Source organism: Cololabis saira, chromosome 24 (assembly GCF_033807715.1).
Source record: "Cololabis saira isolate AMF1-May2022 chromosome 24, fColSai1.1, whole genome shotgun sequence".
NCBI lineage: Eukaryota > Metazoa > Chordata > Actinopteri > Beloniformes > Belonidae > Cololabis > Cololabis saira.
In genome coordinates, this window is record NC_084610.1 from 2,933,355 (window position 1) to 2,950,377 (window position 17,023).

Genomic DNA, 17,023 nt, shown 5'->3' on the forward strand with positions numbered 1-17,023 from the left:
GAAGAAATGCAAAAAGTCCCACATCAGACATAAATAATGTAAATCTGGCACAAAACAACTGTAAAAATGAGCAACACGAAACACAAAACAGCTGGATGCAGATGAAAGCAAAAAGGTGTAAGACATCTACTGTGCTATCATAATTGGGACAAAAGACAACCTTTATTCGTGTTAGTGTCATTTGTGATTGTTTTAGCAGCTTGTATTTGTGCCAAAGGGACAGTTTCACAACCAGTTTATGAAAAGGACATGGAGCCGTCTGTCCTGCTGGTGCGTTGAGACGCCGCGCCTCCCCGCCGCCAGGGGGCGCTGTGAGGCGCTGTAACCACTCCAGCCGGAGAGTGTCAACAGAACCCTCACACGTGGGGAGCAGGAAGAGCCATGTGTGGAGAAATCAGACAGAATTTATGATTAAAGAATTAAATCAGAAATAAATGCACACAAGTCCAGGAGAAGTGAGGAAAGATGAAGTTCGCGTACAGGGTGAGTATCGCACTGATTCACTGGCGTCACTTCGGAGTGATTGTGTGCACGAAAAAGGCGTTACAAGACTCTATTTTGAAAATATTACATTTAAGATGTTAGCCGATGTTGGGGATAATATACGCGTTTACTACATTCAGTTGAGTATGTTATCAAAAGCATTAGCTTTCATTGTTCATTCGGGTAACTTTTGATTAACCAAAACATATTTTTATGTACTTTTAAAGTAGACTTGTAGTCAAGACCCCTAAACCAAGACCAAGACCAGAGAATATCAAGACTAGTTCAGCTCCAGACCGAGACCAATAAAAACCTAGTTATTTCCTGATCCTGCGTGATTGTATTCCATCATCCTGGTTCAGTTAGTTTCCATATGAGCTTGTATTCAACTGCAGATCAATAACACAGAGAAGTGGATGATGATGTTGAACTCACTATAAATGTTTTCATCCATCAGCTGAGATCAGATATGTGTGGCGACTGCACTACCGCTATTTCTACACTATTGGAGGATTGACTCCAGTGCTTTTAAGGATTGACTCGACTACTAACTAGTCCCAAAGTCCTCTAGCAGAATAACCAGCCTCCAACACCCCCCTCCACCTCAGAAAAGAATGAATAGTAAATGTTACTGATTTAAATTAGACTTAATTTGGAGATGAAACCTGAATTTTAAATATTAAAGATACAATTATCGACTTGAAATTGCATTATTTGCCGTTTATAGTAGACAAATTACACTGAATATCAGCATCACTGAAATGGCATAGACCTGATGCTTAATCAATCACAACGATATGCAAATATTATTCATATATTTATTCAAACACAGCCTTTATAAACACAATACTGTAATTAAATACAGACACATGCAGATGCACCAAAACATTAAATCAAATGCAAAATACAAATAGTTTACAAAACTGTACATTAACAAGAGGAAGAACTGCTGATACAAGATTCTGTCACCTTGGTGTGTAACGGACTCTTAATTATCCGAGACCGAGACAAGACCAAGATCACAAAAAAATGTTCTTGAGACCAAGACAGATCTTGAGAACTACAAGTTTATTTTAAAGCAACATCATCCATGCATGTCTGTTAATTATTTGTACAAGCTTCTGGACAGTAACCTTGCACAATCATTTTCATTCAAACTAAAACGTGATCCCTGTTTTTTTAGTTTTCCAATTTGCTTGGAGCCGTCTATCGCCAGGGAAATTTGAACTTTTCCAAGGATGGGAATGCTGTGATCAGTCCTGTTGGGAACAGAATCTCTGTCTTTGACCTGAAGAAGTAAGTAAGGAGTAAAATTCAGGGAGTGGAAGATGCAGAGGCGATCACCTTGGATGATGTGCACAAAGTGTTAGTGACATGTTAGTGACATCACTTAAAGTCCTGTGACTGGCTTTAAGAGGAGTTTCAATCTTTTTGTTTTTGTCATGCAGCAACACCTCTGAGACGTTGCCCGTCTCCACCACAAAGAATATAACGTGTGTGGGTCTGTCTCCTGATGGGAGTTTGGCGGTCGTGGTGGATGAAGGTAAGGACGTCTCCTGCGAACAAACGTGTCGTGTCTGTAACAAAACGATAAAACGACATGTTTGTTTGGAACAGACGGAGCAGCGTTGCTGGTCAGTCTCGTCACCCGAGCCGTCCTGCATCACTTCCACTTCCACAAACCCGTCAGCAGCATCCGCTTCTCCCCCGATGGCAGGTGAGGACGGTTACGTTCAGTACTGGAGTTGAGGGGGGATACCATTCCCCTCCTGAAATAAAAACAGTCCAAATCATCCCCCTGTAAAACTGCCATCCCCCCTTTCCATCCCTTATGTCATTTCATCAATGAATGTGGTTTTACTGATATTTCAACATTTAGAGTCATCACCAGAAAAATAACACCAGAAAAATAACTTATTTGACAATTTTCACCTGTTTCAAGTACATTTTCCCTTGAAATAAGTAGAAAAATCTGCCAGTGGGACAAGATTTATCTTCTCATTACAAGCAAAAAAATCTTGTTCCACTGGCAGATTTTTCTACTTATTTCAAGTGAAAATCTACTTGAAACAGGTGAAAATTGTTGTTTTTTCCAGTGATGAGTCTTGTTTTAAGTGTAATGAGATTTATTTTACTAAAATGATACATTTTAACTAGAAATAAGACAAATATTCTTGTTAAGATTGTGAGTTTTTGCAGTGATCCATTTTCCTTATCCTGTGAAGGACAGAGTCATATTGATAAGTTCAGAAAAGTGTTTTTTATTGTTGTGTTTTGATGTATTTGATGTAAGCCCAGTGGATATTTAAAGCTTACAGAAGGCTGCATTTAACTGCTGCTATGTCATTCCTGCAGTATTTCTGCAGGTGTTTTGGTCACTGCTATTATTTGTAACATATTATATTATTTGTAACCAGCACAAATGATCTGTCCCCATATGATCAAATCCACCATCCCCCCTGATTTTTCCTGATTTTTTTTTTTTTTTATACAACTGGAGTACTGGTTACGTTGATTTGTCACGTTAGAGACGGATGAAAACGGATCTGACGTTTCCCCCGGGTTTTTTTCTCCTCCAGGAAGTTTGTCGCCACGAAGGAGAACGTGGCGCTGATGTACCACGCCCCCGGGAAGCAGCGGGAGTTTAACGCCTTCGTCTTAGACAAGAGCTACTACGGCCCGTACGATGAAACCACCTGCATCGACTGGACGGACGACTCCAAGTGAGTCCCAGCTCCAAAGATGTCAGAGCGGACAAGAAGGAGAAGAGGAATGGTTCTGATTCTTCTCTTTCTCCTCAGGTGTTTTGTGGTGGGCAGCAAAGACATGTCCACGTGGGTGTTTGGTGCAGAGCGCTGGGCCAACCTCATCTACTACTCCCTGGGAGGACACAAGGACCTCATCGTGGGCTGTTTCTTTGAGAAGGACAGTCTAGATGTATGTGTTGTCCACGCCGGCCTTTCTCTGCTGTATCATTTATACTTAATGTGTCTTTGCTTCAAAATTAAACACGATTTGATTCAACAGCTGTTAGGGCTGGGTGGTATGGACTAAAAAAAATGTATCACAATAATTTCTGGCATTTATCCCGATAACGATAAAAATGACGATTAAAAAAAATACCAATTCAACTCCACCTTTGTAACTCTAAATCTATCACCACATTCAGTCTTTGGAGCCCCCAAATCACTGCTCTAAAAGAATACTGAATACTACTAAACTACATCAATTAAATTGAATTAATAAAAAAAAATTAAATTAGTCTACCTGTACTGCAAAACTGTAATGACTCAACTTAAACAAGTTTGAAATGCAAGAACAGATTCAACATTTATTCAAACTGTATGGCTTAAACAGTGGGATAACAGTGCAAACAGCAAAAATACCATTGTCCTTCAAGTTTTCTTAGCTCAGGGGTCGGCTACCCAAAATGTTGAAGGAGCCGTATTGGACCAAAAACACAAAAAACAAATATGTCTGGAGCTGCATGCGGCTTTAGAGCCGCAGGTTGCCGACCCCTGTCTTAGCTTATAAAATCACAAAGTAGAAAAAAATACAACCTGATAAATAAAGAAACAGGACAAATAAATAAAAGTTCACTGAAAATAAAATCCTATCAGTGATGACCTCTTCTAATATAAAAAAAATGTGCAGATAAACTTTTGTTTGGAACATGCCACAAATTAGTTACTATTGCAATTTTTTTTCATAATAGTCAAACGTTATATCAAAATGTAACAACCATTTCCTTCGCTGCATACCCTACGCCGTAGGCTCTGCGTGGATTTAACGCAGAACCATAAATCAGCTTTACACAAAAGATGACAAATTCTTACCGTGGGGAATTTTTTTGACGGTTTATCGTGAACGGTAAAATATCACCCATTCCCAACAGCTGTACACGGTGAGCCAGGACGGGACTCTGTGCGTCTGGGAGAGCGACACGGAGCTGGACGGCCTGGTCCTGAGAAAGACGCAGGACAGTCCTGACACCTCGACGGAGGGAAAGGAAGAGGAGGAGGACACGCTGGCGGAAGAGGAGGGAGAGGTGATCAGAGGGAAATCTGACAATCCCAAAGACAAAGGCCAGACCAAGAACGTTCGCTACAAGCAGATAAGCAAGTAAGACGACGTTTATGTTTGCTGACTTCAGTTATACATCGACCTGCAGCATTTGTAGAGGTGTCCTGATCACACTTCTTAAGCCCTGAGTCATTTGATTTAGAGTATCGACCTTTTTAATTAAAAAAAAGAAGCAGCAGCTCCCTCCTTTTGCTCTTTTTGCTCCAAACAATTCCCAAACTGGAAGCTGCAGCGCTGCGTTTACTGTTGAAATATTTCTAAACTGCAGACATTTCTGAAATGCAGAGGAGCCGCCTCAACGTTTGCGTAACGTTTACGCCAGCCTCTTATACCAATTCCTCAGTCAAGAAAGCAGCTACTGGTTTTCCAACTTGTATATAATTGTTATAGATGCCGTAGAAGAGAGGAAAAAAGTTGTGAAAGCAATTAAAGAGGAAGTGGTCCCTCCCCCGCACCGTGGTTAACGGTGAAACTGATTGACAGACAATAAATAACTGAATATTGTCATTCAGTGAAATAAAAATGAAAAAAAGTCTGATAATTTTCTCCAGATTGCTCAGAAATCACACGATCAGCCCCGATTTCTGATCTCGTGATCGGGATTTTGCTCAATCTCCGTTAACAACTATGGAGATTGAGCAATATTCAATTTAACTAAACTAACTTGTTTGGAGACAGTTTCATATCTTCACGTTCTGACATTTTATATCAAACGTAAATGTCAACGGTTTGCAAACTCAGGTTTGTTTAAAGTGCTTTTTTTTTAAATTTGGTTTGCATACAGGATCTTAAGATTTTACTTTTAATTCAAAACCGGGTACAAAAATGGATTATTTGGTCTTTTGCAGGTTTTAAGTTTTGGTAAAAACAAGCAAGTGAGAGTGATGCTGGAAAGTGTGCTTATGAACAAACCATCAAACAACTCTTTTTTTCTTCGCCTGCAGACATTTTTTCAACAAGGAGGGAGATTTCAACAACCTGACGGCCGCTGCGTTCCACAAACCCTCCCACATCCTGGTCACCGGCTTCGCCTCAGGGATGTTCCACCTGCACGAGCTCCCGGAGTTCAACCTGGTTCACTCCCTCAGGTGAGAGGCCTCCGTCTGTTTCCAGCTGCCGTTGTCATGACGACGACGAGATCGCATCCGCTCTCCATCGTCATGTGACGTACAAAATGAAAACTTCAGTTTCACGGTGTTTCAAAAGATGAGCGGCGACATGTTTTATCAGACAAAGACGCCTGAGCTGTTTCCTTCTTTTTTTTTTTTTTTTTTTTTAATATCTTTTTATTTCACCATATTTTTCACAATTCACATTTTCACATTCACGATTTCTATGCTACCCACATTCCTACCTTCCCCATAATTGCCCTAGGGAAAAAAACAAAAAAAAAATCATACATTAAGGGAGAACAAAATTAAATAAATATATATAAAATAAAAAAAATAATGGCATCAACAGCAATATCAAACTATATATATATATATATATATATATATATATATATATATATATATATATATATATATATATATATATATATATATATATATATATATATATATATACACACACATGCATGCATGCATGCATACATACATACATACATGCATGCATACAAACATACATGCATGCATACAAACATACATACATATAAGGCACAAGTTTGAAAATAGAGATACTCATTGGTCCCCTTTGGAAAAATTCTCCAGTTTTGAAAATAATGGAAACCAAAATTCTTGAAAGATATGACCACGGTTGTATTTTTCCAAAGTTAATTTTTCCAATGGTAAAAAAACTTAAATTTGATCCAAAAAAAACTTGAAAGTTGGAGGTGAATCATCTTTCCAAGCTGTATCCTTCTTGATTCTTTTTACCCGACCTGACGCTCCGTTTCATCGTTTCCTGCAGCATTTCAGATCAGAGGATTGCATCCGTGTCTATAAACGACTCCGGAGACTGGATCGCCTTCGGATGTTCCCGTAAGAGTTTGTTTTTTCATCTTATAATCTAATTGTTTGATGTGATGGAGTAAAACTCTGACCTGCATGTGTCCAGGGATGGGTCAGCTGCTGGTGTGGGAGTGGCAGAGCGAGTCGTACGTCTTCAAGCAGCAGGGACACTTCAACAACATGGCGGCGCTGGCGTACTCGCCGGACGGGCAGCACATCGCCACGGGAGGAGACGACGGCAAAGTGAGTCGTCCGCCGTTAAAAGAGCCGTCAACAGGAACCAGAACCAGACTAGGCTTGGGCGGTATCTAAATTTTGATACCGTCAAACTTCCTCCACATTTTACCCCGGTATACGGTATTACCGTGACTAATTAAAAATGATGACGTAAACCTCAAGTGGTTTTACCAAACTGTTGGCTTGAGCCTTCACCGTTCAGAAACTGAATACCAAACACTATTACTGAACAATAACAACATAACATGCTTAATATTAACAACTTTTATTAACAACAAATGCAGCTTATAAAAAAAGTGCAAATACAACACAAATCAATTTGAGCGAGCCGGGGCCGTTATTTCAGCTGTTATTTCCACGCTGGCTCGCTCCTCTGCGGTGCCGACTGGACCTGCCGCTGCAGCGGCTCGTTTCTGTAGGAGGTTTATTCCCAGAGACATCCTTTTTCATGGGGGTTCAGGTCGTGCTCTGTCTCTTGGATTCTGATTCCACTGCTGCTGGTGTCGCCCCTCTAAGCTCACGATCTCAGCCTGGAATTCAGCTTTGATTTCAGCCAGTGCGTTATCATCAGTCTTATATCCTCTGCGGTAACGACGGTCGAGGAAACTGCACTTTCGCATTAATTTGTGCACTGAATGAGATTCATACTTGGCCTCCAGCTTTTTAGGAATTGCAGTTTTTATTGACTGTTAGCTCGAGGTCGTTTTCTTTTTTACACACCAAGTCACTCGGTGCGCGACCTGCCATCTTTCTCCCCCTCTCTCTCCCAGTGCGTCTCTCTCCGCTCCGTCAGGTGATGACATCACGTTCATAAACTTTATGGAAAGTCTTAAAATGTAGGCTAAAACATATTCAACTATTGAAGTAAAACTGAAAATTCAACCACACATACGTGCTACTGGACATAGAACCAATTTTAGGCATTAAATGACTTTTATTTGATATTTAATTGTTACCTCTTATATAAGTCCATTGCATTTTTTCATGACGGTATTGAAAATGATACCGCTGCTATTTTTAGACACCGACAGTATATGGTAATACCGCCCAAGCCTAACCCAGACAGAAGGCGTTTATCTCTGTGGTCTGATGTGTTCAGGTGAAAGTGTGGAACACCAACACCGGCCTCTGCTTCGTCACCTTCACCGAGCACAGCAGCAGCGTCACCAACGTCACCTTCACCTCCAGCGGCTTCGTCATCGTCAGCGCCTCCCTGGACGGGACGGTCCGGGCCTTCGACCTGCACAGGTGACCAGAGCCCCACGCTGCTTTTACCTTCAGGAGGTACCAAAACCCGGAGAACGGTAATCACCAAGAACTCTGTGATTGCAGGTACCGAAACTTCAGGACCTTCACGTCGCCTCGGCCGGCCCAGTTCTCCTCCCTGGCGGTGGACGCCAGCGGGGAGCTGGTGAGCGCCGGAGCGCAGGATTCCTTCGAGATCTTCCTGTGGTCCATGCAGACCGGCAGGCTGCTGGAGGTGCTGGGGGGACACGAGGGCCCGGTCAGCTGCCTGTGCTTCAGCCCGGTCCAGTCCATCCTGGCCAGCGTCTCCTGGGACCGCACCGTCCGCCTCTGGGACATGCTGGACAGCTGGCAGGTCAAGGAGACCCTTCCCCTCACCTCTGATGGTAAACACGGGGTTTCACCTCATTCACGCTGTTGCTGTGTGTCGCCACTAGATGGCGCCACATGGAAACAGCACAATTAACAGTTGAGATCAGAATGATCAGGAACTGTGGGGTTTTGGTGCTCGAGTGGCAGGTAACCTCATTTAGGATCAGAGGTGTCTTCAGTATTCACATTCATTACTCAGGTAGAAGTATAGATACTAGAGTTTAAAAATACTCCTGTAGAAGTTGAAGTATCAACCCAAGTTTTTTACTCAAGTATAAAAGTACTGGTTTCAAAACTACTTAAAGTATAAAAGTAAAAGTAATGTAAGGGGGAAAAAAGCCATTAAGGACAAAAGCCATTGAAAATGAATGCATCTTAGTATAATGCAAATATATTAAAGAACCATATATGTGTACTATTGAGCATTAACATGTGTTTCAGAGAGCAGGAGATATGATGACTAGTTGCCTATAAGTATTGTAATGGTGCAAAAAGTCAAACTTCAGAGGCATGTTATCATTTATCCTAACCTTTATTGGAATGTACATCCAAGTTTAGTTGCAGGAATCTGAGGGAACGGATGTAAGAACAAAACTGGACAAGAACATCTGAAACAACCACAACCAAATTCACTCTATCCGGATGGAGCAATTTAACTGGATAGTTTTTATTAAAAGGCCGAAATGAAATAGAGTAACGGGGCTGTTTTTAAAATGTAAGGAGTAAAAAGTACAGATAATTGTGTGAAAATGTAAGGAGTAAAAGTAAAAAGTCGTCTGAAAAATAATTACTCCAGTGAAGTAAAGATAACCAAAATTTCTACTAAAGTAAGGTAACGAAGTATTTGTACTTTCTTACTTGACACCTCTGTTTATGATGCAGGGGATCATGAAAAGGTCTAGCACGGGTCTTCCAACATGACAAATATCCAAAACACGTCTACAGGACTGTCAGAAAATTAGAATATTGTGATTTTCTGTAATGCAATTACAAAAACAAAAATGTCATACATTCTGGATTCATTACAAATCAACTGAAATATTGCAAGCCTTTTATTTTAATATTGCTGATCATGGTTTACAGTTTAAGAAAACTCAAATATCCTATCTCAAAAAATTAGAATATTCTGGGAATCTTAATCCTAAACTGTAAGCAACTATAAGCAATATTAAAATAATAAAAGGCTTGCAATATTTCAGTTGATTTGTAATGAATCCAGAATGTATGACATTTTTGTTCTTTTAATTGCATTACAGAAAATAAAGGACTTTATCACAATATTCTAATTTTCTGAGACAGTCCTGTATATTGACGTCCATGAAATTGCTGCTGCTTATATTCACAAGTTAATAACATTTCCTGATTTCCCTTAATGGAAATCTAAAGAGATTTACTGAAGTTCTTTCAGAAACAACCAAACTATGAACTGTTTTTAGTTTGATTTCATAAAGGTTCTGATAATTTTGATGTTAAGTGTTTATATTTGGGGGAAAACAGCCTGAAAGTTAATATTTGAGTATTTGTGCTCCATCTTCCCTCTCTGTGTTGTTTCTCCTCAGGGTTGTCGGTGACGTACCGGCCCGACGGCCAGGAGCTGGCCGTGGCCACCCTGAACGGCGAGGTGGCTTTCTGGAACCCTCACACGGCCACGCAGACCGGCTCCGTGGCCGGACGCCACGACCTGCAGACGGGCCGCAAAGAGGCCGATAAGATCACGGCCAAGCAGCTGGCCAAGGGGAAGTGAGTGGACGCCGGCACGCCGTCGCCATCTGCTCCCATCGCCGTCTTTAAACCCCTCCTAAACCGCGTTCGCTCCGTCACACAGGTCCTTCACGTCGCTGTGCTACTCGGCGGACGGGGAGTCCATCTTGGCAGGAGGCCAGTCCAAGTTCGTCTGCATCTACAACGTCAAGGAGCAGATGCTCATGAAGAAGTTTGAGATCTCCTGCAACTTGTCTTTTGATGCCATGGAGGTACGAAGTGGCCTCTTCTGTTGGCACAGCAGGTCTTAATGCCCCGTGTGGTCAGAAGTGGTATTACAGTGACTACGTTTACATGCAGTCAAAATCTGGGTTAGTGCTAATATTCCAGTTACTGTTTCAAATATTTATATTGAACAAATAATCTTCAATTGCAACAGTTTTAGACATTTTTTTATTTTTACAAAAATTGAACAATAGATAGCAGTAGATGAAATACAAATAATAGTAAAAATAATAAAAAATAACTAAAAAAAAAAAAAAAAAAAAAAAAAAGGGAGCAAAGCACAGTTGGGCTCGATTGTGTGTAAAGGAAAAAGAAATTCTACAAATGTCTAAACCGAGCTGTGAGAATAACCTGAGGAAACAAAACACGAAAAAATAAAGGGAAAACAAAAAACCGAAAGCCAAGGCACACATAATACCCACCCATCCTCCCTCCCATATCCACCCACAGACTGCACAGTTCACTTTCCTTTAAGAAAAGAGATTAAAGGATGCCAAATCTTTTCAAACTCTGGTAAGGAATATTCCGTTTCCATGGTAATTAATCATTCAGGATATCTGGATCAAACCAGCGACGCACGGAGAACGTGATGATGTAATTCCCGTCATTTCTGCTTCTTCTTCCTGTATCCAAATTCAAAACAAATGCTGCTTTGCTCACCTTCTTGTAAATCTTCTATCCCGGTACTTTCTACCGTCTACAAATGCAGAAATGTTCATATCCTTCATTACATTTATGAAGTGATTAGTCTCCTCCTGGTCTTGGTTTCTCCGTGTTTATAAGAACTTCCTGGACTCAAAAGACCAGGATTCCTTGTGAACAGAGCATGTGCAGAAAACAGATTCCTGTTCCGTTTGATGGGGATATTCCGTTTGGTGTTTACATGACCCAATGTTCAGGTTTTAAAAGGAGTAACCCAGGGGTCATATTGGGGTTTTTAAAAACCGGAATATGAGCAAATTGGTTATTCAAAGGGGTTATTGGTGTTTACATGGCCGTGCAAATTCAGGTTATTGCCAATATTCAGGTTTTAAAAGGGTTATTGATGCTGGAAACACAGTCACTGTAGATCAGGTTTTAACTGCTAAAAATGGCTTGACAAACATTTGTTACCTTGGGTTCCTCCAAGAGGGCGGTAACAGTCAGGGAAGAGTGTGTCATTGTCCGGCTTCTCCTGCAGGAGTTTCTGGACCGGCGGAAGATGACGGAGTTCGGCAGCTTGGCTCTGGTGGACGAGGGAGCCGGAGACGGGGACGGGGTCAACATCAGCCTGCCGGGAGTACGGAGAGGTACAAACACCTTAACGCTGAGATGACCTCCCTACGTGTGTCTGAGCTCTGTTCCCAGGGTTCAGGTGAACTGTTAATGGATTTATTTTCTTTTCCGTCTCTTCGTCTGTCATTAAAGGAGACATGAGTTCTCGTCACTTCAAGCCAGAGATCAGAGTCAGCTCGCTGAGATTCTCTCCCACCGGTAGGTTACGCTGATAAAAAGCTGCCAAAGGAGACCAGAAGTTTGGCTTTTCTTGCAGTTTTTATTCCTCTTTTTCTTTTAATGATGCTTAAGTTTACTGCAACTGCAACTGCAACCTCCATCAACCAATTCTTGGTTGAAAGACCTGGGGCCTCATGTACTAAGAGTGCGTGGACTTCAACGTGAATCCGTGCGTGGAATTAACAAGACCGCAAAAATTCATATGTACAAAGCTATGCGTACGCCCAAATCCACGCAGGTTTCTCTGTACATCCCAATCAGCGTGGATTTGAGCGCACATGCGGGAGCACAACACTCCGCCTTGTCTCCTCCCTCAAATATATGTTTGAATATGATATGAAGATAATTATCCATTAAAAACCGCTCTTCCTAACAAGACTTGTCTGAAGTATTGCAATAATGAATGCTTTCCTTAGCTCTGAGCTGGAATAAATAATTCATTTTGGGGCATTTAGGGGTGTCGGACTCCAGTCCTCGAGGGCCGGTGTCCCTGCAGGTTTTAGATGTTTCCCTGCTTCATTGCACCATGATACAAGTGACTGTGTCATCAACAGAACTATCCAGACTTTGATGACAAGTTGGTGACGATGATTAATTAGAATCAGGTGTGTTAAAGCAGTGAAACATCTAAAACATGCAGGACACCGGCCCTTCTGGGATTCACTTTGACACCTACATTATGCTGTTCTTTGCTTTGCGTTGCGTTCCGTGAAGAGTTGTGGTTTTATTATGATCGTACGGGTTTGTGAATGTTTATGGGCAGCGTTAGTGCATCATTACACTCTGCTTTTCTTGTTTGTAATTTAAGAACCGACACCAGAATTTTTGGTGGATGAAAAACGGCTCCTCGTTCTGCTTTATTGTCATGCTGACGCATTAAGACCAATGTAACATTTATTGAGTCTTACACATTATGGATGTCCGCGATCACCACTCTCATAAGTATAACAATGTGAACAAAATACATTTATATTTAAAACATGAAGCATTACGATCTGATTCCTCTGCTGCAGAAATAAAGACAATTTGTGCCGACGGGATTATCGAGGTGCAAACGTGAGAAATAAAGAGCAAAATTGCTGTAACTCGGAGTGTTTCATCCGCAGGAGGAGAGACAGGTGTCGTGCCAAAAATTGATTGAAGGCCAAATACAGTTAATGAAAGGTTGTTTCTGCCTAAATATGACTTGATCTCATTCTTGAGCTTCATAATCTGAAACTCTGACGTTGTAGCGCTCTCGCTCAACGGGCTGCTGTGCGCGCTCCCGCGGCCACAAATCAGAAGAAATCAGATTCTGGCAGGCAATCACTTTTTGGCACAACACCGGTTTTTGCTTCAAAATTAATTTTAATGTATTTCTGTCCAGACACAGTTATGGGATGTTTAGGGTCTGGCTTTTATCTCCAGTAGTCCTCCCATACGGTCGTCATGGTGACAGAGATGTCCGACCTGCAGCAGCTCCAGCTGAAGCATCATGTTGGTCTGAACCGGAGCAGCTGGTCCAGTTCAGGACAGAGATCCAGGAGGATCCTCTTGGTACCTAAACCAGCTGATCGTCCAGTCTTAGTCCTGGACCAGCAGATCAGTGTGGTGCCTGAGGACTCGCTCCTGATCCTGCCATCAGCAGGTTCCTCTAACGGAGCCAAAGCTCCATCAGGATTTGCGGGTTCCATCGTTGAGCTCCTTTAGTTGTTTGTTCAGATCATGTGGTTGATTGTGAGATTGTTGCAGCTCCACTCTTGTGTAATTTATCTGGTGATGTCGGGATTGTCGTGTCCTTCACGTGGTCGTGAATTTATTGTTGACGTTAAGTTTCCTCATATTCTGCACTTCACTGCATCACCAGTGAGTGTCGCCAACGGGCAGAACCTCAGAAAAGTGCGTACAAAAGCCTTAATGTGTGAGAGAAGGACCGCAGCTTTCTACGTTCACGTTATTCTTTGTACATCCGACCGTGAGCGTTGAAAGTGGCGTACGCACGTTTTTTGTGCGCCGCACTCTTAGTACATAAGGCCCCTGATGTCCTTTTTATATTTAGAGAAAATTAAATACGGTATTAGGGGTTGCTCTGATAAGTTTTCTTATATTTGGGAACCTATTCTTTCTTTGGTTAATTCTTTGGCATCCTTGGAAGATTAATTTAATTTGATTTAATTTAATTTAATTATAGGGAAGTATGATATTGCTAACCATGTTTATTTTTTTTAGGGTTCCTCTTATGTCTGTTTATTTAAATTTTTCTTTATTTATCTTCTTTTTTTTCTTCATTAATTTTTTTTATTTTAGTTGTTGTTTTTGTGTGTCTTTTATTTTATTACTTAATTTTTCCTATTATTATTGTCTTCAGTCAGAGTTTGATTGGTAATTGGTACTTACTTTGGGACCTGTTTATAATTACGTATTATGGGGTGTTTGTTATGTTAAGTTTTGTGTCCTTATTTATTTTACTTTGTTTTTTTTTGTGTGTGTGTGTGGTAAAATATAAAACAGGGTATTCTGTTGAATCCTTTAAAAAATGTTTATTGTGTAATATAATTTACATGGACTACCATGAAACATGAGAAAAAAAAAAAGTTTACTGCAACTTTGAAAAAGCCCGACATCTTTGAGGTTGTTCTCCATCTCCAGTAATGTGTTTCATCCTCTCAGGTCGCAGCTGGGCGGCCACCACCACCGAGGGCCTGCTGGTCTACTCCCTGGACGGGTCCCTGGTCTTTGACCCGTACGACCTGGACCTGGACGTGACGCCGGCTAGCATACGGAAGCAGCTGCGCCTGCAGGAGTGGGCGTCGGCCATCGTCCTGGCCTTCAGACTCAACGAGAAGGCGCTCAAGCAGGAAGTGCTGGAGAAGGTCCCGCACGAGCAGAGTGGGTGACTTTCTAACACTGTGTCATAACTGCATGCGATGCGAGCGAGCGTCAGCGACAAAAACAGTTCCATTGCTTTATTTTCTATTGGACTGTCCTAACTGGCCGCAGCGACGCAGCGCTGCGCCGTTTTGAGCTGAACATTTGTCGGACACCCTGCTTTCTTTTTCTTCCTGTCGCTCGCGTTGAAAGCCGGTTGAAAGCGCTGTAGGAAACAGTCATTTCAATATAAGAACCTCAATAAAGTGGCAGCTGCTGGAGGGAGATCGCCAGGGAGCTGGAAGGTTCTGATAAGATAATAAGATATAATAATAAGATAATATATAATAATAAGCAAATATTTCTTTCTGACACTTTATTGAGGTTTTTGTAGTGAAATGAGGAGGAATCATAGAGATAACTTCTCATTTCAACTAACTGGATCAGCCGTTCCTCATCCATGACTGTTTCCTACAGCGCTTTAACCGGCTTTCAACGTGAGCAGCAGGAAGAAAATACAAGAACATTTAAATATCACAATATCAAGCTTGTTTTCTGTTTAGAAAGTACAAACGCAGGAAGATTACAAGTACTCACCCATCTTTTACTTGTCTCTTTACTCTTTAAGGAGTTATTTTAGGAGTTTCTTTCAGCAGCGCACGGGCGGGTAGTGCGGTGAATAAAGGCTGATTTATGGTTCCGCGTAAAATCGACGGCGTAGCCTACGGCGTAGGTTACGTGGCGACGCACACCATTCGGTGCGTCGCCGCGTACCCGACGCCGTAGGCTCTGCGTTGGTGTAACGCGGAACCATAAATCAGCCTTAAAAAGCGAGTTTCAGCTGTCAATCAAAATAACGTGGGTGTTTGTGTTCCAGTCCCGGTGGTTTGCGGCTCTTTGCCCGACGTTTACGTGGAGAAGCTGCTGGGTTTCGTGGCCACGTGTTTGGAGAAGTCCAGCCACATGCAGTTCTACATGACCTGGGCCCAGAACCTGCTCATGCTGCACGGACAGAAGCTCAAGAACAGGTCTGGGAGCAGTTCCTGTCACTTTAATTCAATGCATGTTTGCTCAGAGGACACGATTCTGAGCGGCTGGGTGGGATTGTGTTTGACTTGCAGGTCCGGGTCCTTAATGCCGACGCTGCAGGCGCTGCAGAAGAGCCTTCAGAGACACTTTGAAAATATGTCCAAACTGTAAGTGTTTCTTTTACCGAGACGTCGTGATTTTACACCTGATGGTCGATGAATCCACGATGAAGCTAATTAATTTTTGCTCTTAATTTTTTCCGCACAGCTGCGACTTTAACATGTATAACATCCGTTACGCGGTGGCCCTTTCCAAGCAGAGGGGGGTGAAGAGGCCGGCTGGGGAGGAGGAAGATGAGGAGGAGGAGGAGGAGGAGGAGCAAGAGGATGAAGGACTGTCTGAAGAAATGAGCGAGGTCTCTTTCCAAGAAGCAGAGACGATGCTGTAGAATTTCTCTGTACTTAAATATTGTGATTTAAAACTTGTTTTTTAAATAAATTCATATATAAACAATCTTTATAATCTTTTCTTATTCAGTTTGATCAGCTTCAGCAGAAGTCTGATCGACTAAACCAGGGGTCGGGAACCCGCGGCTCTAGAGCCGCATGCAGCTCTTTAGCACCGCCCTAGTGGCTCCTGGAGCTTTTTCAAAAATGTTTGTCTTTTTTTTCTCTTTTTTTCTTTTTTCCTTTCCTTTTTAATCTCGACATTTCGACTTTTTTCTCGAAATTGTACTTCAACATTAATATCGACATTTTGACTTTTTTCTTGACATTTCAACTTTTTTCTCAACATTTTGACTTTTTTCTCAAGATGTACTTCAACATTGATCTCGATATTTCAACTTTTTTCTCGAAATTTTGACTATTTCCTCGACATTTTGACTTTTTTCTCGACATTTCGACTTTTGCCATTTGTCTTCATTCTAAGGCTTTTCATTTTTTGCGGCTCCAGACCAGACATATTTGTTTTTTGTGTTTTTGGTCCAATATGGCTCTTTCTACTTTTTGGGTTGCCGACCCCTGAACTAAACGTTACCATGTACATTGTTACATTGGTCACAGATGAGGCCATAACCTAAAGTGGACGGTTATCAGTGTTTTTGGTGAACGGATGAGTTTGAAGTCTCCTCAAAGACTCCACGGTTCTGGTTTTGGATGAGTCCACATGACTTTTCAAAAGGACGTTGCTCCAGAAGTATTGTGTCTTTTTCAGATGCAGTTTTGGAGTCCAACGCTGTGCTGCCAGATTACTTTTAGAGGGAAGAGGATTTATCTCTCTAGTTAATAAGTCAA

General features: G+C 41.7%; 1 protein-coding gene across 1 annotated transcript; it reads left to right on the forward strand.

The window, feature by feature from the left end:
• Positions 1–342: 342 nt before the first annotated feature.
• On the forward strand, positions 343–16,234 carry pwp2h (PWP2 small subunit processome component). The gene is made up of 20 exons (XM_061715473.1): positions 343–483; positions 1,667–1,779; positions 1,932–2,026; positions 2,101–2,200; positions 3,063–3,206; positions 3,285–3,420; positions 4,379–4,605; positions 5,511–5,654; positions 6,478–6,548; positions 6,625–6,761; positions 7,855–8,003; positions 8,088–8,386; positions 9,932–10,112; positions 10,198–10,345; positions 11,539–11,647; positions 11,766–11,831; positions 14,502–14,720; positions 15,577–15,727; positions 15,821–15,895; positions 15,996–16,234. Exons 1-20 carry the CDS (start codon positions 466–468, stop codon positions 16,174–16,176), a joined length of 2,763 nt encoding a protein of 920 aa, XP_061571457.1. The 5' UTR covers positions 343–465; the 3' UTR covers positions 16,177–16,234.
• The last annotated feature ends 789 nt before the right edge of the window (positions 16,235–17,023 follow it).

Excerpts from the sequence above, each read along its gene's own strand:
- pwp2h (XM_061715473.1), top strand. Across the intron at positions 2,201-3,062 it reads CGCTTCTCCCCCGATGGCAG|GAAGTTTGTCGCCACGAAGG; the intron begins GTGAGGACGGTT and ends TTTCTCCTCCAG. Across the intron at positions 8,004-8,087 it reads CGGGCCTTCGACCTGCACAG|GTACCGAAACTTCAGGACCT; the intron begins GTGACCAGAGCC and ends CTGTGATTGCAG.